Here is a 22295-nt window from a genome sequence, read left to right on the forward strand (position 1 = left end):
GTGTTCGTAGATACCTGTTAATGTTTTATGCATTTCCTTCCAGAAATTTTTTATATTGTATAATTGGAATCATAAAATACAAAGTAAGGTTTTGTAACCCTTTTTTCATTCAATGTTCAACTGAGCATACTTCATTTTCTGTGACTAAGGAGATGCTGTAATTTCTTTAACACTTTCCTACTGATGAAAATGTAGGTTGTTTCCAGATGGGGCTGGCACCGCAGTGAGCATCCTTGCACACGTGGCTCTGCAGTGGCTATGGAATGGCCAGTCACATGCTTCAAGTACAGTGTCAGTGGCCTACCAGGACAATGTCACAGTGTGCCCTCCCACCCAGGGTGTTTTCAAAATGAAGACAATTTTTTTGCTTTATTTTTGATTTTTTAATTATAATGCTGTACAAACACTAGGGATTAGGGTAATACAGAAGAAGTTTTAATAAATAAAAGCACTCTAAGTCCCCAAATCCAGAGGACAACCATTCTCGTTTTGAACATCCTTCCAAATACTTTGCTTGTCACACAAATAAATGTACACAAATGAGGCTGTGCTGTACTTGCTGTTTTCCATTCTGCTTTTAGTCAGCTGTACATCATGGACTTCTTTCCTTAACTGAAAAGAGATCTTTTTTATACTTTTTAGTGGATATATAGTGATATTTTATATGGAGACACACCATACTTTATTTCTTTTTTGGTGGGGGTGGGAAAAACATTGAAGGAAACGTGTATAGACATCTTTGTCCTTAGGTTTTTGTTGTGTATTTTTTTTTTCCCCTCATGATAAATTCCTACAAGAGGAACTCTTGAAATCTGAAATCCAGGGGATAGATCATAGGTCTGTTTGGTTTAATTCCAAGCAGTGCAGTCAGAGTCCTGGGAGCCTGTCCTGGGAGAAGTCTTGAAGGGCAGTGAATCCCCTTTCTCTAAGGACCCTCCCTTTTACAGATTGGCCCGGATTCTCGTTCGCCTGCCGGCACTCAGGCTGATGAGCTCCAACATAACAGAAGAACTTTTTTTTACTGGTCTCATTGGCAATGTGTCGATAGACAGCATAATCCCCTACATCCTCAAGATGGAGACAGCAGAGTATAACGGCCAGATCACCGGAGCCAGTCTATAGTGCGCACCACACACCTGCCGAGAAGCAAAAGGATCCTCCCAGGACCGCTCAGATACAGAGAAAAAGTAGTGGTATTTTGGTATGTGCAAATATTTCCAGTATGTTAGCCATTTCCTACCTGGTTTCTTCTTATCTGTTAATCCCAGACAATAGCAACTAAAAGACTAGTAGGATCCTTTCCTGCCATAAGAAATGTTTTAATGCCTTTTGATGAAGCAGATTTTGGAACAATCTTTTAACCCAATTTGTAAAATTTAGAAATTCTCAAAGGGCAAAAAACAGAGTTTTATAATGTCAGAGACTAGTATTAAACAAAACTAAAAGAACCTAAGAGAACAGTATGTGTGTATATATATTAAAAATGTCCTTGGAATTAATAGCTACTAATTACCAGGGTAATAATATTAGCACTTTCTAAGCACTTCTTATCAATGCGTAATGTTAGCAACATCTTGCCTATGGGCAGGACAAATGGAAAACTGTATATGTCTTTTGCTGAAATGCTAATAATTTCTGTGAAAACGCACTAGGGTACAGGAGACAATCATTTATGTTTAAGAAAAGATGGCATCATTCCTAATTGTATGCACACATTGGTGGTGTTGAACTAAATTCCTATGAACGAATGAAAATGTGGCTCATGTGTATGATGCAGTAAGTGGGAGTGTGGAAGCACAGTCGGTGGTGACCTAAACCGGAAGCTTCCTCAGCTGTTGAGCTGATGATGCTTGTCAGGCTCACTGAGCTCTGGTTCTAGTCTGTGACTGGCCTCTGCAGACTCCTCCAAACCTGGGGCTCTCTTCTCATGACTGGTTCTCAGAATTGGATTGCAGCCAGTCAGACCTTAACTGCCACTTCCTGTGGCAACCGAAAACGTCCCCACATCACCACCCCTCACGGCAGACAGAGCCTCTGACTAAACAGTGCAAGGTGGGCATTTTGAACCCGATAGCAATTCCGGAATGCAGTCTGGGGCAGTTGCTTGTTCAGTTGGAGGAATACAAAGGTTCCTTTCTCAGGGGTTCCCATTCCAAACGTCCCTTAGAGAAGGGCCTGTATTCCTGTGGTTCACTTGAGCCTGGAGGTGATTCAGGGTGAGGGAGGGGTGCAGGATTTTGCTGCCTGGCAGGGTGGCGGCGGTGGCCGTATGGCTGGATGGAGGGTTTCTCTGTTGACCTCAAGTGTAAGGGTTTTCCAAAGTGTCTCCAGACTCCGCATTTCTGGTGGCAAGTCTTTGAATAGTACTGGTACACCATGCACTTTGATTTCCCCAGGTGTGTGCCAGCAAGGAACCCGGGAGCATTTTAGGTGATAGATGCAGAAGCAGGCCACCTGCTCCTTAAAAAAAAAAAAAAAAAAAAAGAAAGAAAAAAAAAACCTTAACTCCCAAGTTACCTTCTTTCTCTTAATCTATAGCGACCATCGTTACAAGAACAGAAGGCAGTCATAAGGAAGTTCTGTCTAGTGCTCTTAAGAGCACCATAAATTCCTAAGGGTATAAGCAGCAGACATTTCCTGCTTGAGTGAAGTGGCCTGTCCAAGACCAGGTCAGGAACTCTTGGTTTCCTCGGTGCATAACCCAGATTAAGGGAACATGGCTCGAGTTAATTTTGCATCTCCCAGACCTTCTCATCAGATGGCACCCACAGAGACCCCGGTGCACTTGCCCTGCTCACAGGCACCCCCTGGTCTGGCCCAGGCCCTTGTCAGGGCCCTGTAGGTAGCCAGCCGGCCCCTGGCTTATGACAGAACAGACTGCTCTGTGCTGAAGTGTCAACAGCACTTGGTGAAAGTCGTTAGTGGGAATTATGCAGGGACAGTATCTCCAGCTTCTAAATTCCTGTTTGGATTTAAGCATATTATTTATAGTCCATGTCTTGGAAGCAAATTTTGGACACAATAGGGGTACCCGTTATAAAATGATGGAAAGAATTTAATTTTGCCAGCTTAAGTTTTTGGTTTTCTGACTTCAAGGTGATTTAAATTTCAAAATTAAGAGAGGAGAAAAAACAAGCCAAGACAACAGAGTTAGGGCAGGTCTGTTTCATTTCTGCTCACGAAGGATTTTAGCAGGAGGTAGTTTTAACTGTGTTTATGCATCTTACACAGCAAGTTGCCTCTTTCCTGTTCTTTTTATTTTTTTTAACGTAAGCATGTCTGTAGATCATATAGCAGGTCCCTGGGGATACATGCTATGTCGAGTCTCCCAGATCTGGGTGTTGCAGGAAAGGCCCAGCCCTCATTCCTGGGGGTGGCCCTGAGAGTGGTGTGTCCATTCAGCTGGTAGACTCAAGGTGGCCTTTCAGGTATGGGGACAGCTAAGCCAAGACCTCAGCTGGGGTCCCAACAACACTGCTAAAGGGTTTTGGGGTAGAGGTGATAACCAGCAAGAACACTCAACATTCTGGCGAGTGAGTGCTGCATTCTGGCAGGACAGCCCCAGAGAAAAATCAATTTAGCTTGGAGGGTCATTGATTCTGACCCATTCGTGCCCCTTGCGTCCCTTCACTGGTGGTGGCTGATTGCAGCAGACCTTTTGGGGCCTTAAACACTCATTAGTTTCCCAGATCCTCTCGGCCTTACTCTGAAGTAACCTCTTCCCTAAGGATCATGTTCACACAAGCTGATTTCTTGCTGCCCCAAAGCATTTCACACCTCCGACAGCAGCTCCATCCATCCTGTCTTGTCACATTGGTTAAGAGAAGCCCAAAGTCAAGAATTGAATTGAACGGGATCCCAGGCAGATCCTGAGGTTCAGCTTTCACAAGTCTTTTACCCCTTATTAGTAGTTCTTAGGAGTCTAGATTTGGTTAAGTAAGGCCAGCCTTCTACCCATGGAGTGTGAGTGAAATGAGCCCAGAGTGGATTCTTCATCACAGCCTGCACACACGCCCCTTCTGCTAGCCTGGCCCTTCCCCCCTTGTCGGGGGAAGTCCACTGGCTAAAGGGAGAGCAGTACACACCACTGCTGCTCGATGGCGTGGGCTCTTCCAGAGGGGTCTCAGATAATGTTAGACAGGTATTAAAATTATGGAGGTCATTACATAGAATCATAAAACCGGACAGGAAGAGACTTAGAAAAAGTCCAAATTACGCAAGCCAATGATACTTCCCAGGTATTCCACCCTTCTAATTTGAGATTTGTATGTGTGTCTCTTGGGGGGTTACTGTTATTTATTATCTAATTTCTGCCATGAAGCTGGGGTTGGGGTTCTTTTGTTGTTTGGGGTTTTATATTTAATTTCAGGTGTAGTCACTTGTTGTAAGAGGTTATGTAAATGCCCTCAGGGGGATCATTTTCTGGCTTGTCAGTATTAAATGTGAACTCTGTTCTGAGGCAGTTGCCACCAGCCGTGGTGAGAGCAGTGGGCGCACCTTCTCTTGGGCTCCCAGATAAGTGGCTGCATCTTGCTGGAGCACATGGTTGCAGCCACAGTACATACTTAGCAGCTTTGCTTGTTCTGGGGATAGCCGGGGCAGGGAGCTAAGAATTAGAAGGGCTATATCTAGTGCTTTTAATCTGGGGTGGGACCCACATCCTAATCCTTTGGGGGAGTTTCCAGTAGAGCAGTCTTGCCCCAGCCTGCCCTCTGCCTGCCAAGCAAGCAGCCCTTTGCAATGGGTCCAGGTTCCAGGACGTGATCAAATCACAGTCCAGAGCTTGCTGCCCACTTGTCCGTGGAAGGGGCCTCATGTGCAGGGGTAGCTGTAGATAACATTTCAACCCTTTTCAAAGTCTAGGCCATGAAAAGTGTCATCTTCAGACGTTTGCTTTTCTCCCAGCTGCGATGGGGCGGGGGCGGGGGGTAGTGCCCTTTAGATCCTGGAAAGGTTGGAGCAGGCAGGGCAGATGCCCACATACTCCTTTGTCCCACTTCCAGTCTCTAGATTGTACGGCTCTTTGAAATGTCTTAACTTTGATGTAAATTTGTAAAGCCAAGCCCTAATCGAGATAGAACGGGTTTGGGTCTTTTGTACACAGGGTTCTGGACATCCTCACGTGTGCCTCCCGCCAGTGCACACTTGGCGTGTCCAGCCCTGGGGTCCCTTCAGCGGCATTGTGCGTGTACAGATTTATAGGCTTGTATGACTGAATGAATGTACATGTGTTTATATCCTATATATGTACAGTGTATATAGTGTGTGTACGTGTACATAGATGTATATTATGTATACAGACATGTAGCCATGTATCCAAAGTTTCCTTATGTTTTAAAGAGAGTCTATGATAGAGTCGCTAAAGTAAATCTATGCGGATGTTCCAAGGTCCCTCAGCAGGATGGATTTGCCATTTTGACTCCAATTTCCCTTGGGTGCGCCTGGCTGGGAAAGGCCACCGAGGCAGAACCTCCACTCTGTGCCAGGGCAGGTGCCGGACAGCAGAGGCCCGGACAGGAGGACGTTGCTGTGTACTCTCCGGGTTCGGACCATGGCCAGAAAGCTAGAGGACCACTTATCCTAATGTCGAAAACTGGGTGGGGATCTTGAGCCGGCTGCCACGTGCCTGGGTTGGCCTAACTGGAAGGAACGAGGTGCTTGGAGCGGTCCGCCTTCCCAGGCCCGCGCTGTCACGTGGTCCAGAGGTTCCGCGAGGGCTGTGCTGGGGCCCCGACTCCCAGGTCTACGCTCGCTCTGGACTTAGCAAAGGCGGGTGCTGCCCTGTGACTCAACAGATTCCCATCTCTAATGCGAGTTGAAAAAAAGCCTACCAAGTAGTCTTTTAAAATAAGCATGAATATGGTAACTTTTGGCGTAGAAGTTACAAATTTTAAATTACTTCTCTAACTGTAGCATGTGAATAAAACCCACTAATGTAAATTCTTTCTGTAAAATGATTTAAAATTTTCAGATAAAAATGACATTTTAATATGGCTATTTGTGCCCTTAAAGCTACAGATGCCAAATTGTCCTTTTCCAGGTCTATCCTGGTTGATTTTCCCCCGTAATTGGGCTTTAAACAGAGGCATGGCGCTCGGGAACCAGGGCCCAGCGTAGCTGCTTCCAGACCTGGTGAGCGGAGCCCGCCGAAGGGAGTCCCTGGACAGCTGCAAAAACTCACATAATCCACAGCTTTTCTGGTTTCAGTTTTTGGTTGTTTTTTTAAATAAGCTACTGAAATGTTTGAAAACACTTCATTGAGATCATAGTACTCAGTGCCTTTTGTGAGACGGTGGGTCATTTAGCCTTCAGCTTCCTCTCTATTGGATGAAAAAAAAAAAAAAAAAAGCTCCTGCTACTTCCCTGGCCTCATCCAACAGTGTGCATTTGACCCTTGCCCCTGTCCTCGCCTGTCACGACAATCACACTATTATTGAAGGTGGCTTTCCAGTTAAAATATAAGAGGAAGCCTGACAGTCTCTAAATGAATCTTCAAAATAAAAATTCTCATTTGGTGGGGGAGTGGGGGATCTTAACAGCAATCTAAGAATAATTAAACTTTGAATTAAAAACAGGGGTGGGGAATGCCTGAGATATATCTAAGGCCCAGCTATACCTTCAGTTCAGAAGCCAAATATTCTGGTATCTCAATATTTATACATACAGCATAGAAAAAAATGCTATAAACATTGGGAAAAAATGTTCGGCGACATTTACCAACTGACAGACTATGATAAACTTAATATTTGGATAACATTTGGAAGTAGTAGACTTTATGTTACAAATGGCTTGTCTTAGGAACATATACTCAATTACCATTTTAACGACCAGAGCATCCATGGACTCAGATGCTGCCGCCACATACAACTCAAGTGCTGGAATATTTTTCTACAGTCTCCGTTCTCCCCATTCTCTTGTAAACCAGTGTTCAACTAGTTTTATAACTGAAAAGCTGCACATTTTTCATAGTACATAGTTTTTACCTGCAGTTTGGACCTCTCTGTTAAAATTTAGCTGCATTTCCAGCCCTTTTAAAAGACATGTTAAAGGAAAATTCGGGTGTTAGATTTTTGTGGGACCGTTTCTGTAACTTCTGCCCTTCACGATATAGAAAAATACTGTTTATGCCATTACATTTTAATTCCAGGTTTAAAACCTGTGGAAAGCTGTAGCTTAAAATCAGCTTTGTTTATGTGATGGCATTTAAAAAATAGCATGTTCTTTTTAAACTGAATTTTATAATCAATGTCTTCAGTCTTGAAGAAGAATTTGCATTGTTGTGTTTGTATATAGAGTATTGCAGTGCATGAATTAGCTTTATGCATTTTATTAAATGCTGTTTCAATGTGGCATTATTGTTGTGGCTTAATACTACTACCTAAATGAGGTTTATACTATTAAAAAAGTGAGTTAAAGACTAATGTGCATCTTCTCATTTCTTCTAATAATAATACCAGTAATGCCTGACCCCCCAGGGGCGCCGCACTGGCTCAGCCCAGGTAGATGGTGAGGAAGCACCCTTGGGGTCAGAGGCCACGTTGCTGGCCCGGTCGGATTGTAAACCCCGTTTGTGGGAAAGGTGTAGCCTTTTCCAGGGGGGCCTCCCTTTGGTGTGGAGGTCAGAAAGCCAGGCAGCTGGTTCTGGAGCAAAGCACCCCCGGGCTGCCAGACCACACGGATGCTCAGAGCCAGGCCGCAGAGCAGCAGATGCCGCCCATAAGGGTAAGGACGATCCAGAATGAAAGGGTTCTTAAAGCTGCAGCAGTTGGAAAGAACCTCAGGTGACCGCTCATTTACTGCTGAGGATTCGGAGGTCCAAAGTCAGATTCTTGGCAGAACCCAAAGGCACCAGATAGGTTTGTGGGTTTTTTTAAGATTTATTTATTCATGAAGGACACAGGCAGAGGGAGAAGCAGGCTCCCTGCGGGGAGCCCGATGCAGGACTCGATCCCAGGACCCCGGGATCACAACCTGAGTCGAAGGCAGACGCCCAATCACTGAGCCACGCAAGGGTCCCCTTTCCTTCCATTTACATAAATTTTAAACCCATCTTAGAAGACAGTGATTTCAAGAGACAACAGTGCCCCCTAGTGGTGTTTATTTCAAGTCTGCAAACAATAGGCCCCCCCATCAGGCACTAGACGCTTCTCTCTACAGGACTCACTCTTGCTTCCTGCTCAGCAACCTGTCTGAGCACCCTGTGGGCTCTGGCAGGAAGGGCACTTCCCGGGCACTGGCCCACCTGCTGTGCAGACAGACCAAAGGAGGAACTCTTCGCAAAGCCCTGGCAACTGGGCAGGCGACAGCTGCAGTCAGCTGGGTGGGATTACTAGAAAGACAGGAAGGATTTGAATGGAGGGTGCGCTGTGGTGCGGACCTGCCATCAGACACCACCCTAGTGAGCCTGCAGCCATCCCGGAACCCTGCCCGCCACCCCACCCAGCCCCACCAGCCGTCCCCCTGAGCCCCAGGCTGGCACAAAATCACAGTAAACCACAACCCGGGCATCAAGTGTAAAAGGAGCCCGATCCCTCCCAACATAATGGGCTGATCCCCAACATTTCTCTAAAACCTGCTGGTTCTGCACCACTTCCCATGCAGGCTACCTCCCGGCCTCCCCTGGCTCCTGCCGGCCGCAAGTGGCCAGCTGCTGTGTCCCAGGGCAGTCTCCGTGTCCGCCTCAACAGCTCCCAGGCCCAGCCAGTCCTTCACTTCTGACCAGCTAAGCCTTGAGGTAACCAGCATCACTCAATGACAGTATGGTCCGTGTCCCGTGAGGAAGGAATGAGGCGGACGCGCAGTAAGCCATCACCTGTCTTCCAAACCTTACAAAGTAAGGCCTGAATGAGCAGGAGGGCAGATCTAGGCAGCCTCCAACACCAGCCCGCAGAGCAGAGCCCCAAAGTCTCGGCCAGCCAGCACCCTCGGTCTTCCCCGCCCTCGCAGTCTGCAAACCCACCTGTGAATGGCCCCCGCAGCTGCCTCCCCGCCTGTGCCTGTCACCAGGGCCCCCAGCACCGCTGGCACCGCTGGCACGCCTGCAGCCAGGCCTCTCGGAGGAAAGTTGGCTGGCTTCAGCGTAAATGGGGATCGCTCGCAGAGGCTTACCCTGGGATTTCTGAAAAAGCCCATGGAGCCCGAGCGGAGGCGGCTGGCACACTGCCAACCATGTAGCTCCAGCCAGGTCCTAGCAGGCCAAGCATAGCGGCTCCAGACTCTCCTGAGCAGGGCCTGGAAGAAGAATCAAAGCCAACGGAGACCAGGAAAGGGCGTCAGGACCAACAGGGGATGTCAGCAGGCTGTGGCCCTGGACCGCCATCCCCATCCCCACACAGGCCTTTCTCCTGTGTGTCAGACCAGGTTCACGCCAGTGCTGGAGACCAGGAAGCATTTTATTGCCTGACAGAGCAGAGCCCACGTCTAGCAGCTCCACTGCAGATCCTCCCCGACCCTCCTGTGTCACTGCACACAGGTGTGTGAAGGGGACGGTCTTATGGCACAGATTTTTCAGAGTCCCTCCAGGGACACCCTCCCAGGGTGTGGCCTGGGCCTCAGTCCTGGGTGCTGGCCGTCAGCATTGCTTTGTACTTCCCGGTTAGCTCCTTGGGTAATGGCAACAGGCCCGGGCAGGGGACCTGCCCCTCCACCTCGCAGATACACTCCCGCAGGCAGTACTTTCGGGGCCCGAAGTGGGCTGGGTGAGAAAGCTGCTTTTTCTCCTGCTCCTCCTCTTCCAGGGTTTCCCTGCCAAAGAGAACAGTCAGCAGCGAGGTGTGGGAACTCCATTCAGAGCCTCAACCTGGTGTGCACTTCTTGCCACATGCACCCCTGGTGGCCAGGAGGCCTGGCTCCGCTGTGCCTCTGGCCTCCTCACCCCTCCTCAACCCCAAAGCCTGCCCCCCCTCCCCCCCACAGGCCTCCCAGCTTGCCAGGAAAGCAGGCTGGCCTCAGCACAGCTGCCGGCAGCCCCAGCTCCCTGGCAGCACCAGCAGGAGGAAGGGGCCTGTGAAGGCCTCTGTGCACTTCCTCCAAGAGGCACTTTCTTGGCTTCCCTCCCTTTCCTCTTCCCATCCACGTGGAGAAAGGCCGGATCCCAACACATCCCAGGGTTAGACAGTCAGCAGCTCCCAGGAATGTCTCAAAGACTGGTGGCTGCAACCGCCCCAATTTCCATAGCACCTCAGCTTCCTGTAGGGCCTAGTGCACAGCCCAGGGCAGCAGAGCTCTCCCAGCTCCAGGCTCCAGGCTCACTGACTTACAGTCACACAGCTGGGGGTGTGGGGAGCACCAAGGCTGGATGGAGCTGTGCTCTGGGTTCGGCTGGCGTGTGCCCCCAGTGCCCTTCTGCCTCCTTCCCTCAGAGTTGAGACACTCACCCCCCTCCAGGTCAGGCCCAGCAACTCACTTGTTCTTCCCCAAGATTTTTTTGATGTGCTCCACAATCTCCTTGTTGCTCTTGGTCTCCACATCCACAAGGACCTGCTCCCCAGAATCTAGAAATGGGAAACGGAAGGGGACAGAAAGTGGCTGAGGATGCAGCGGCTCTTCAGCCTCAAAGGGCGGTGACCAGTTTGCTTTTAGTGGTGCAGTGTTTGAACGGTAAGATAAATACGTTTGTCTACAGAACCCATGCTACCCCTCCTTTCCATATTTCTCTGAACATGAGCAAATTTGAGATATATGCAAAAGCATACTATCAGGACGCCTGGGTGGCTCAGCAGTTGAGCATCTGCCTTCGGCCCAGGGCGTGATCCTGGGGTCCCGGGATCAAATCCCACATCGGGCTCCCTGCATGGAGCCTGCTTCTCCCTCTGCCTGTATCTCTGCCTCTATGTCTCTCATGAATAAAGAAGATCTTTAAGAAAAATTAAAAAGGAAAAGGAAAACAAAAAAGAAAACAAAACCTGAAAATGGATCAAAGACCTAAATGTATAAAAAACTTCTATATAGGGATCCCTGGGTGGCACAGCGGTTTGGCGCCTGCCTTTGGCCCAGGGCGTGATCCTGGAGACCCGGGATCGAATCCCACATCAGGCTCCCGGTGCATGGAGCCTGCTTCTCCCTCTGCCTATGTCTCTGCCTCTCTCTCTCTCTCTCTGTGACTATCATAAATAAATAAAAAAATAAAAATTAAAAAAAAAAAAAAAACTTCTATATAACTTTTAGAAGAGAACATAAAAAGTCTTCCTAGCCTCCTTGGCAAAGATTTTTTAGGTATGACATCAAAAACATGGTCCATTAAAGAAGCAATGTAGTAAATAAAATTCATCAAAGTTTAAAACTTCTATTTCAGAAGATCCTAAAAGCTAGGGTACCTGGCTGGTTCAGTCAGTGGAACATCCAATTCCCGATCCTCGGGGTCATGAGTTTGGGCACCACACTGGGTGGAGCCTTAAAAATAAATAAACTTTGCTTTAAAAAGTTTAAAAATAAAGTTATAAAAATAAAGTTTAAAAATAAACTTTAAAAAAAAAGAAAGGGTACTAAAAGCCATAGACTGGGAGAAAATATAACACATATATCTGATAAAGGACTTGTATCTTGACTATATAAAGAACTCTCACAACTCCTTAAGACAATCCAACTAAAAATACAAAATATTTGAATAAACATTTAAAAACAAAAATTACAACAGTTAATAATAAGCACATGAAGATATTCTTCCATTAGTCTTTAAGAAAATGAAAATTAAGGGGCACATGGATGGGCAACTCAGTCAGTTCGGCAGCTGTCTTCAGCTCAAGTCATGACCCCAAGGTCCTGAGACTGAACCCCACGTTAGGGTCCCTGCTCAGAGGGGAGTCTGCTTCTCCTTCTCCCTCTACCCCTCCCCCTGCTCGTGCTCTGTCAAATAAAATCTTTAAAAAATTAAAAAAAAGAAAATGCAAACTAAAACCACAGGGAGATATTGGACTGGCTGAAAAATTTTTTTTAATGGGTAATACAAGTGCCAGTGAGGGTGCAGAGTAACTGGAACTTTCCTAATATAGCTGGTAAAAAAAAAAAAAGCGAAATATTACAGCCACATTAGCCAATGAATACACAGAAAAGGAAAGAAAAAGATTGGAAAGAAGTAAAACTGTATTTGCAGATGGAATGACTGTGTGTGTTGAAAATCCTAAGGAATTTAGAAAAGAAAACCTACTAGAAGTCATAAGTGGCTTTATTAGGAAGGCTGCAAGACACAAGGCCCACACACTAAAATCCACTGGGCTTCTATAGACTTGTAACCAAACACCTGGAAAATGACTTGTTTTTTAAAATATTTTTCACAGTAGTCATAAAACACATTCAACATTGTAAAAACTAGAAACAGCCCCCCCACCGCCATGGAGGCCCACATGGGGAGCAGTGAGCCCAGAGCCTGGCTGCCCAGGACCCGGCCACAGCCACTCCTGCCCCGCGCGCACTGCGGGAACATCCTGCTGGGTGGCCCCGACCTGGCTCAGGCCTGTGCCACCATCTGGGGCACCTCCTGTCCAGACCTCCCCCTTCTCCTGCTCCTTCCAGAGATGGCTGACATGCTCTGCCGTCTGAAGACTTTCCCTGCCTTCCCAACTCTCTTTATCGCCAACAAATCTACTTCTAACTCTGTCTTGGCATTTATTTAACAAAAACCCAATATGGGTGAATGTTCCTACAGGGGAACAGCCCTTGGCACAAAAAATGAAATCAACTACTGATGCACGTAACAGATGACTCTCAAAAACATGCGGAGCAACAGCCAGACACAGAGGAACAGACACTGTGAAACTCTATTTACACGAAGTTTGGAACAGTGGAAAAGTCCTCGGGCAGCCCGGGTGGCTCAGCGATTTAGCACCACCTTCGGCCCAGGGCGTGATCCTGGAGTTCCGGGATCGAGTCCCACATTGGGCTCCCTGCATGGAGCCTGCTTCTCCCTCTGCCTGTGTCTCTGCCTCTCTCTCTGTTTCTCATGAATAAATAAATAAAATCTTTAAAAACAAAAAAAAGAGGAAAAGTCCGAACAGTGGGTGCCTCTGGGGGAAGGGAGAATTCCCTGGAAAGCAGCACAAGGGGACTTTCTGGAGTAATAGAAATGCTCCGAATCATCACATAAAAAGTGGGAACACGGGTATGTAACAAGTGTCAGAACTCATTAATTTATGTTCAAAAGACCAGGGTGTTTTATTATGGGTAAATTATACCTCAATGAAATTCATTATTTATTTTTTTATTTTTTAAAGAATGTATTTATTTATTCATGAGAGACACACAGAGGCAGAAACACAGGCAGAGGGAGAAGCAGGCTCCCCCTGGGGAGCCCGATGCAGGACTTGATCCCAGGACCCCGGGATCATGACCTGACTGAGCCACCCAGGCGTCCCTGATATTAATTTTTTAAAAGCAAACACAAAATACATACACAAAACTGCTACAGCACCACTATCCTCTCCAGCCACCTGACCTCACTCTAGTTTTCCTTCATAGCACTTGTCCCCTGACACTGAATGGGTAAGTTTCTTGTCTTCTGTCTCCGCCTGCTAGGATATCATCTCTATGAGGGCAGACCTTGTCCTCTCGGGCTCCCTGACACCCCAGGCACAGTGCATGGGCCCAGCAAACACCCATATGTATTTGGTGAATGAATTTAAGAGCAGTAGCATTCTGCTCCCTGAAGCATTTCCCAACTACGCTTCAGTTGGTTCTTGTAACCATGTAAGGCGGGTGTTGGACCTTCACCTGAGAAATAAAGCACAGGGAATATTACTCGCTCAGGGTCAGAATGACTGAGTAGAGAGCTGGGCCAAACATCTGGTCTGACTTCCAGGCACTGAGCCCAGTATAACCGAACAAACATTCACTCAGCTCCTCATGGGAACAGGAGAGCATCGTGTAAGTGAGCAGCCAAGAGAAGACACACACAGATACACACGCTGCTCAAGAGGACGTGGCCTGCCCTAACAGGGCAGCTGGAGGAGATATGAAAGGGCCAATGTAAGGGTGCAAGAAGGGCTTCCTAAAGGTAGTGGTGCCCAAGTGGAGTCTCCGAAAGATTTTAAAAATAAATCAATAAGCAAAGCAGCAGGAGGATTTCCAGCAGACAGACCAGCATGAGCCAAGGCATCAAAGCAAACTGTGGCAAGGGAATTTGGAAAAACCAGCTGTACAGTATGAGGCACATAAAAGATGTGGGGGCAACAGGAGATGAGGCTGGAGCAACGAGGGAAGAGTCCAAACCTCAGTGGCCACTGTATGCTATGGTCCAAAGTCAATGATGGAAATGAGGGATGTTTACAAGAGCCCATATCTCAGATCCCTCAAGCACTATGGTGGGAGGAAGGGATAGGAGGAAAGACCCTCTTGGCCTGTGCAGAGACCACACTCACCCAGATAGAACCGCAGAAAGGGGGACGGCGTCATGTTCTTAAACATCATGATCTGTACCCAAGGATTTTTGTACTGGATCTGAGGTATGTTGAAAAACACAAATTTCCTGCAAAAGGGAAGAAATCAAACCTATGAAACACAGTTGACTTGAAATGCTGTACACCTGTGTATTTTTTTTTTAAGATTTTATTTATTTATTCATGAGAGACACAGAGAGAGAGGCAGAGACACAGGCAGAGGGAGAAGCAGGCTCCATGCAGGGAGCCCGACGTGGGACTCGATCCTGGGACCCCAGGATCACACCCTGGGCTGAAGGTGGCGCTAAACCGCTGAGCCACCTGGGCTGCCCACCTGTGTATTTTTTTGAGGGAGAATGTCAAGAACTTTAATCCGATCCTCAGGGGAACCTGCCCCACAAACAAGCAGAGAAAAGGATCGGTCAGGAATTTATTAGTATATTCTCTGAACAGTAGGTGTCAGGACTTATGGTTTGTCACTTGAGGTAAAAGACATCTGTATCATCTGTATCCCTACCTCACACTGCACACTAACCAAAAACTCACCTAGCAGATTAAATATAAACATAAAACTATAAGATGTCCCAGAGTTTGTGTGGTTAGACAGGTGTATTCATTCATAAACAGAGGCTAATCAAGCTGTATACTTACAGCTGTGCACTTCATGTAAATTGTACCATAATTTAAAAATAAATGAAACCAAATCCAGAGAGTATTTTTACAATCTATGAGCGGGGAGACCCTAAACTTAGGCTTAAAACACAGATAAATAGGATCACCTTAAAACTTCTACATGGCAAAATTTACCAGAAACAAAATCAACAGTTGCCAAACCAAAAGAAAAATGTTTCTAAAACATAAAACAAAAGGCCAATTCCTTTGATAAAGTTTTACACATTATTAATAAGATTTACAGGGAACCCTGGGTGGCCCAGCGGTTTAGCGCCTGCCTTTGGCCCAGGGCGCGATCCTGGAGACCCGGGATCAAATCCCACGTCGGGCTCCCAGTGCATGGAGCCTGCTTCTCCCTCTGCCTATGTCTCTGCCTCTGCCTCTCTCTCTCTCTCTCTCTCTCTGTGTGACTATCATAAATAAATAAAAATTAAAAAAAAAATTTAATAAGATTTACAAACCAGGAGTGACTGAGCCATCCTGTGGCTCAGTCAATTAACTGCCCAACTCTTGATTTCAGCTCATATGAGGCACACTCACTGGCACACACACACTCTCTAAAATGAATAAATAAATAAAAATTTTTAAAAATAAGATTTACAATTCAACAACAAAAGCCACAAATAGGCAGAAACCCAAATAGCCTATCATCTTATGAGTAGATTCTCAATACCTTCCCAACAGTCATGTTAGTTAAAATAGGATCCCTTTCCACCTGTTAAATTGCTGAAGATTAAAAACAAAACAAAAAAACAAGTTACCGAAAGCAAGAAACACCTAAGAATTGGTTTAAACCTCTTTGGAGATCAATTTGGAGCTAGCAAAATTTAAAAAGCATAGATCCTGACTTAGTGATTTCACTGCTTTTAGGTATTTTCATACTTGAATGCAAAGACATTATTTGTTACAGCAAAGGAACAGAAACAACAAACATCCTTTGAGAGGACTAATTAGGACACAGCCAAATATCTGGATCCCTCTCCATCTGCTTTCCATCCTCAAGGGCTAACATACATTGACCGGGCTTCCCTGACCTCTGATTTCATGTTGGGTTTGGCCAACAGTGAGTGCTTCCCTGAGGTGGGCTTTCCTGACCTCTGACTTCATGTTGGGTTTGGCCAACAGTGAGCGCTGGCAAGACTGGAAGGAAAAGGCAGAGTCCCAGGCTCCTATTAGGCAGCCCTCTCCCCCTCACCTCAACCTAGACCTGAGGTCTTGCACTGTTCCTTATGGTTTCTTTTCCCCACCTTTGCCCATACTTCTGTAAATAGTCCCTTAATTAAAGGTTCCCCAAATTATCCTAATTTAAATGTGCCCTCTCCTTCCTGCTGCCATCCTGCCCCACATGTCAGATGGCAGAGAGGTGAGAGTGATACATGGGACAGAAACATAATCATCTAGCTTTACTATCACTTCTCAGCTGTCTGAGCCAGGACAAGTTACTGCTCGGTGCCTCAATATTTATGCCAAGATGCTGCCAATGCAGGACAAAAAGTCCATAGTGGATTGTAATTCACTTTTAAGAAGATGAAATTAATAATCAACAGAAGGCAACTGTGTGACCATTTACTTGGGGAAACTTCCTTAACTGCGGCAGAATCTGCAAGTGAAACAAAGCAAAAGCAAGGACAATTATTAACTCCAGGGAAAACAAAAGGCTTTGCAAGAACAAAAAGGAAAAATAATCATACTATTGTAGTTGGTTCAACTGTGTATAGTGTTCGCAAAGTCGTATTAATTATTTTTTTTAAGATTTTATTTATTTATTCATAGGCACAGAGAGAGGGGCAGAGACACAGACAGAGGGAGAAGCAGGCTCCATGCAGGGAGCCCGACGTGGGACTCGATCCTGGGTCTCCAGGATGACACCCCAGGCTGCAGGCGGCGCCAAACCGCTGCGCCACCGGGGCTGCCCAAGTCGTATTAATTAAACACTGAATACTGTTCTAACCAAAATTCTGAAACGACCATACTTGGAGGATGAAAAGCTGAGTAATATGCATGGGCTGGCTGGTTTAGGGAATGCCAACGGTGGGGAAAGAGCTGAATTCTCATCTCCCATAGTGACAAGTCAGCAGATAAAGCCTAAAGCTAGAAAATGAAGAAACAGCTCTCTAAATATGGTATTTAACTATGTAAGGGAAACTCTAATAAAACGGTTAGAGTTGTAAAAGTTGTTGCCTCTAGGGGAGGAATGGAAGTAAAGTCCTACTATAAGCCTTGCTGATCATGACAGTACACAAGGTTGGAAGCTCCAAAGCTGCATTTACCTTCTTGGGCTTACAACATCTCTGCTCAATTCCCACCCCACAGCAGACAATCCCAACATTGTAAAAAGAAACCAGGGCATATCCATGCTGGAACTGCCCACACCCAAAATTCCTGTGGAATTTTTGTTTGTATTTTGTTTTTAAAGATTTATTTATTTTAGAAAGAGTGCACTGTGGGGAGGGAGAGAGAATCTCTAGACTCCCCACTGAGTGGGAAGCCCAAAGCCCAATGTGGGGCTCCATCTCATGACCTAAGCCAAAACGAAGAGTCCAATGCTTAACCAAATGAGCCACTCAGGTGCCCCTGGAGAGGAATCTGTAAATGGTTCTTGAAGTCTGGGAAGAAAGTTGATAATGGTAGGTAACCTTTAGTTGAGCACCTGCTGTACATGGCCAGACATCTTGTTTGGCATTTTAACACCTGAAGCCTCACAACGACCCTGCAGGGTGGGGTTTTATAACTAAGCAAACAGGTCGGAAAAGGTAAGTAAACTGCCCTAGGTCACACAACCAGTAAATGAAAGAACGAGGGCTATGTGCCGTTGGACTTCAACCACACTCTTCTGTCACTATCAAGTTACCAAATTCATCTAGATCCTAAGACTCAGGCTGGACACAGTACTCAATAAATGCTAGCAGCTATTACTTTTCTTATTGCACCTGAAGGGCAAGAATATCTGGCAGAGGTGAGCAGGGACTTGGCCCTCACACACCCAGCAGACACTCAAGAGTATGGCTGGCCTAGGGTTGTATACTGGCACTTGGAATGGAGGCAATCCAGGGAGGGACAGTTGAAATGCCAAGGGCACATGAACAAGCAAAGGCCTGTGGGGCTGGAAAGAGCAAGTCAGGTAGACTCCAACCCAAGGGCACGAAATCCCTAAGGGCACACATACGTGGGACAGGCAAGCCTTTACCATTCAGAACAATGAAGCTCAGAATGGCTGCATGGTTCCTATGTCCCTCCAGGGTATTAAAGTATGTGAACATCCAAGGATAAGGCCTGTAGGCCTATTTTGATAGACTGCTCATTTAAAAACCAGAGATCTATATAAAAATCTGAATTTCTGGCTTCTTGACAAGTCAGAAATTCTCCATGGAGCCCACATAACTAAGCTGTAGGCAAGCAGTGAATGGCCCCTCCTGATAGTGCCCGTTTTCCAACTGGAGCGGGCCCCACCCAGACTGCCTCCCGCCTTCCTGGTACTGCCTAGCCTCTGCGGACTCCCAGTGTGAATCAATGGGATGCAAAGTGGGTTAGGAAGGAGCATCTGGGTGCCCATTCACCCCAGGTCTTCCAGAAGCCCTCAGCCCAGCTGATCCTATTCAAGCAGGTACAAGGTCTTGGCTTCACCCGTGGACAAGTGGCTTGGAGGCAGCTCCCAGCTATCCTGAACAGCTGTACAGCAAAGGCACCCCACCATGGGGGGCCTTACCCTACTGGAAGCACTCCCCCCGCCCCACTTTGATCCACCCCATACACACAGTCCCAAAGCTTCTGAAGGATGAGGCACTGCGGAATTCCCAGCTCACAGCACAGGGCCAAGCGGTCACTAGGCACTCTGTACATTTACACTGGATACCTCCAAAACCCAAAGCCCCAAGCCCCGCTCCTGCCCAAGGTTCTATTCAAACGTTTCTAAGCTTCCATTGGAGGAGTTCCCGCTCCGCTCCAGGTAGAAAAACCACCTCACGGAGTTTAAGGTGGGGAAGGCGGGGCGGGGTAAGGAGCCCGGGGCTGCACAGCTGACGGACGTAACGGACTGTAAGGGGGATGCGCCCTGCCGTGGAGGAGCAGGCTCGCCGCTGCCACTCACCACCACTCACCAGCCAGCGTGGTACCTGGGCAAGCAAGTTACCTAACAGCTCTGGGTCTCTCCGTCCCTAGGACGGGGAAAACCATGCGGCTTCCGTGAACGTCACATGGGAGAATGCACGACCGACACTCACGCGCCACGAGGCGCACAGAAGGGCCCAGAAGGGCTAGCAGCCGTCACTTCCTTCAGTGCATCCCCGCAGCGGCTCTGGACGTAGGTACATCGCAGCGGGGGCCGATGACGAGGCGCAAGTGGCCCATCCAGGGCGGAACGTGCGCCGCAGCACCCCCCCCCACCACCACCACCACCGCTCGCCCGCCAGGCACAGGTAGCGGGGGGTCGAGGAGGCTCCGAGGCTCCGGCCTCCCGGGTCCGCCCGGTCGGCCGGGTCCCCCGCCGGGGGAGAGGAGGGGAGATGGGGGACGGGGACAGGCCCTTGCCCTCCGCTCCCCCACCTCAGTCGCGACTGCGGCTGGCACAGCGTGGCCCTGCTGTCCTCTTCCTGCTGCGGAACCTGGAGCAGGCTGCTTGCTCCTCAGTCTCCTCGTCTGTGAAGTGGGGCCAACGGCACCCACTCAGGAGGCCCGCGTCGGGCTCGGGTGGCACCCAGGGCCGCGCCGGGCTCAGCGTCACCCGCACGTCATTACAGCGCGCACGGCCGGTCCGCGCGGCCCGGGGCGGCCTCCGAGGGCTCCGACTGACCTGGCGCCCTCGCCCAGCTCCCCGTGCGTGTTGTAGTTCACCGTCATGACCTTCACGGAGTCCTTGAACACCACGTCCCCCTGGCCCAGGTACTGCAGGGTGCGGCGGATCGGGAAGCGGCCCTTCATGGGCATGGCGGCGGCGGGCCCAGCGGCTGAGAAGCCCCGCAGCAGCCAACGGCGCAGGCCCGGCGGCCCTCGCTCCGCTTCGCCTCCCGGCTGGTCTCCGCTTACCGCGCAGGCGCACGGGGCCGTCTCCCTCCGCTCCCGCCGCGGAGCAGCTTGGGAGTTGTAGTCCCGACTTGCGTCGGCTTAGGGGCGGAGCGCGGATTTAGAACACCTTCCCAGATCGTTTGCTTTTCACCCTCCGTAAATTCGCCTCTCCCCATCCCCCCGCACCGCCAGGGAAGATAGTTTTAACTAGGCTCAAGCTCAGACAACAGAATGACAGCTGGAAATAAGTCAGGAGAGCTGCGTTCAGATGCCAAGTGGCTACTAACTTGCGCTTCAGCGTCAAGTAAGCCCGTTTCTCTCGCTCAGCTTCTCCGGATTCAAAATGAAATGTTTGCAGGGGGGGGGGAAAAAAAAGAAAAAAAAATGTTTCCAGGGTGCAGTTTCTAACACTTATCACAATAAATAATTTGCAAAAGGGAGGGGGAAAGGCAAGTTTGGAAACGACCCCTTTCCTGGTTTACCCACCTAACAACCCTGGACTACAATTTGTTTCAGAAATAAAAGATAGAGGAGATGCATTTCCGAAGTATGCTTACAGATCTGGAAAAGTTTTCACTTCTCCTTCAGTTTTGGAGAATAGTTTTGCCAGATACAGAATTCTAGGTGGGTAGGGGTTTTCTTTCAACACTTGATTTTATCCTCTCTTCTTGCATGTTCCTGAGAAGTAGCCGTAACTCTTAGTTTTCTCTGTAAAATAATTTCTTAATCTGGCTTCTTTCAAGGTTTTCTCTTTGTCTTTGGTTTATGCAGCTTGAATAAGATATATCTACATATGGATGGGGCTTCCGTCGCCGGGTAGGTTAAGGCTGACTCTTGGTTTCCCCTGAGGTCATGATCTCAGGGTCCTGAGATCCATCCCTAAATGGAGCTCTGTGCTCAGCAGGGACTCTGCTTGAGATTATCCCTCTTCCTTTGCCCCTCCTCTCACGCACACTTTCTCTCAAATAAATGATTTTTGTATAGATTTTATTTGTTTATTTATGAGAGCGAGAACGAGTTGGGGGGTGGGGAGTGGCAGAGGGAGAGGGAGAAGTAGACTTCCCGCTGAGCAGGGAGCCCCACACGGGGCTCTATCGCAGGACCATGAGATCATGACCTGAGCTGAAGGCAGATGCTTAACCACTGAGCCACCCAGGAGCTAAAAAATAAATGAATCTTAAAAAATTCCTATGTATAGATATTTTATATTTATCCTATGTGATATTGGTCCTACTCTGAGCTTCCTGAATCTGTCATTAATTTTGGAAGGATTTCGGCCATCGTTACCTCATATTTCTTCTCCATTTATTCTTTTTTTTTTTTTTTTTTAATTCATGAGAGACACACAGACAAAGGCAGAGACACAGGCAGAGGGAGGAGCAGGCTCCATGCAAGGAGCCCGATGTGGGACTTGATCCCTAGTCTCCAGGATCACGCCCTGGGCTGAAGGCGGCGCTAAACCTCTGAGCCACCCGGGCTGCCCTATTCCTTTTTTTTTTTTTCCTGGTGTTCCAGTTATGTATATTACATCTTCTGAAATTGTCACATTGTTTTGGGATGTTTTGTCCTAGATTTGTTTTTCATTCTTTTTTCTCTTAGCATTTCAGTTAGGGAAGTTTCTAAAGACCTATCTTCAAGCTTATTGATTCTTTCACAGTTGTGTCCAGTATTCTGATGAGCCCATTAAAGGCATTCTTCATTTGTTAGTGTTTTTGATTTTTAACATTTCCTGTTGTCTATTTCTTAGTGTTTTCCTATCTCTACTTATATTACCCATACGTTCTTCCATGCTATTTATTTTTACCATTCACTCCTTATTAATCAGTTATTTTAAATTTTCTGTCTGAACATCTGTGTCATAGAAGACAACACAGACACAGACACAGACAACATCTGTGTCACAGAAGTCTGGTTCTGATGCTTGCTGTGTCTTATCAAACTGGTATTTTTTTTTCTTGCCTTTTAGCATGCTTGTAATTCTTTATTGAAGGCCAGACGATATTGACTATTGGATCATGGGAATTGAGGTTAATGAGCCTCTAGAATGAGGATCTATGTTAATCTGGCTAGGAGTTGAGTTGTGTTTAATGTTCGCTGTAGCTGTAGGTCCAGAGGCTTCAGATACCTCTAGTGTCTTTGTTTCACTTCTTGACTGGTTTTCCCTAGATGTTACTCCTCAGAGTGTGTGTCTTGAAGCTCTTCCAGCTGTAATCCACTGTTACACTGGAGCTCTGTTGGCGTGGTGGTAATGAG

At 47.5% G+C, this 22295-nt stretch overlaps 2 protein-coding genes and 1 long non-coding RNA gene across 10 annotated transcripts in view; 2 read left to right on the top strand and 1 right to left on the bottom strand.

Annotated features, from left to right (window-relative positions):
- The window catches only part of NR2C2 (nuclear receptor subfamily 2 group C member 2), a 97984-nt gene extending 90563 nt beyond the window's left edge, over positions 1 to 7421 (top strand). For all 8 annotated transcript variants that reach the window (XM_077857729.1, XM_077857724.1, XM_077857727.1 and 5 more), the window contains one exon: positions 948 to 7421. In XM_077857729.1, the coding sequence (XP_077713855.1) occupies positions 948 to 1122 (175 nt within the window). In that variant the 3' untranslated portion in view covers positions 1123 to 7421. The remainder of the gene's footprint in view (positions 1 to 947) is intronic.
- A 1953-nt stretch (positions 7422 to 9374) lies between these two features.
- Positions 9375 to 20058, bottom strand: MRPS25 (mitochondrial ribosomal protein S25). Its single transcript, XM_077857732.1, has 4 exons — positions 19831 to 20058; positions 14352 to 14458; positions 10406 to 10493; positions 9375 to 9744 (listed from the first exon to the last, which is right to left on the bottom strand). The coding sequence occupies exons 1-4, from the start codon at positions 19962 to 19964 to the stop codon at positions 9552 to 9554; spliced, it is 522 nt and encodes a 173-aa protein (XP_077713858.1). The 5' UTR covers positions 19965 to 20058; the 3' UTR covers positions 9375 to 9551.
- Positions 19039 to 21027, top strand: LOC144289526 (uncharacterized). The gene is made up of 2 exons (XR_013357387.1): positions 19039 to 20346; positions 20559 to 21027. It is a non-coding gene; the product is annotated as an uncharacterized LOC144289526 (long non-coding RNA).
- The last annotated feature ends 1268 nt before the right edge of the window (positions 21028 to 22295 follow it).

This window comes from Canis aureus, chromosome 19 (assembly GCF_053574225.1).
Source record: "Canis aureus isolate CA01 chromosome 19, VMU_Caureus_v.1.0, whole genome shotgun sequence".
Lineage (NCBI taxonomy): Eukaryota > Metazoa > Chordata > Mammalia > Carnivora > Canidae > Canis > Canis aureus.

What these genes read in the sequence shown, in the direction of transcription:
- MRPS25 (XM_077857732.1), bottom strand. Translation starts at nt 19,964, where the DNA reads ATGCCCATGAAGGGCCGCTTCCCGATCCGCCGCACCCTGCAGTACCTG. An exon ending in GAGCTGGGCGAGGGCGCCAG is followed by an intron (nt 14,459 to 19,830) that starts GTCAGTCGGAGC and finishes TCCCTTTTGCAG; the next exon opens with GAAATTTGTGTTTTTCAACA. An exon ending in CTTTCTGCGGTTCTATCTGG is followed by an intron (nt 10,494 to 14,351) that starts GTGAGTGTGGTC and finishes TCCCATTTCTAG; the next exon opens with ATTCTGGGGAGCAGGTCCTT.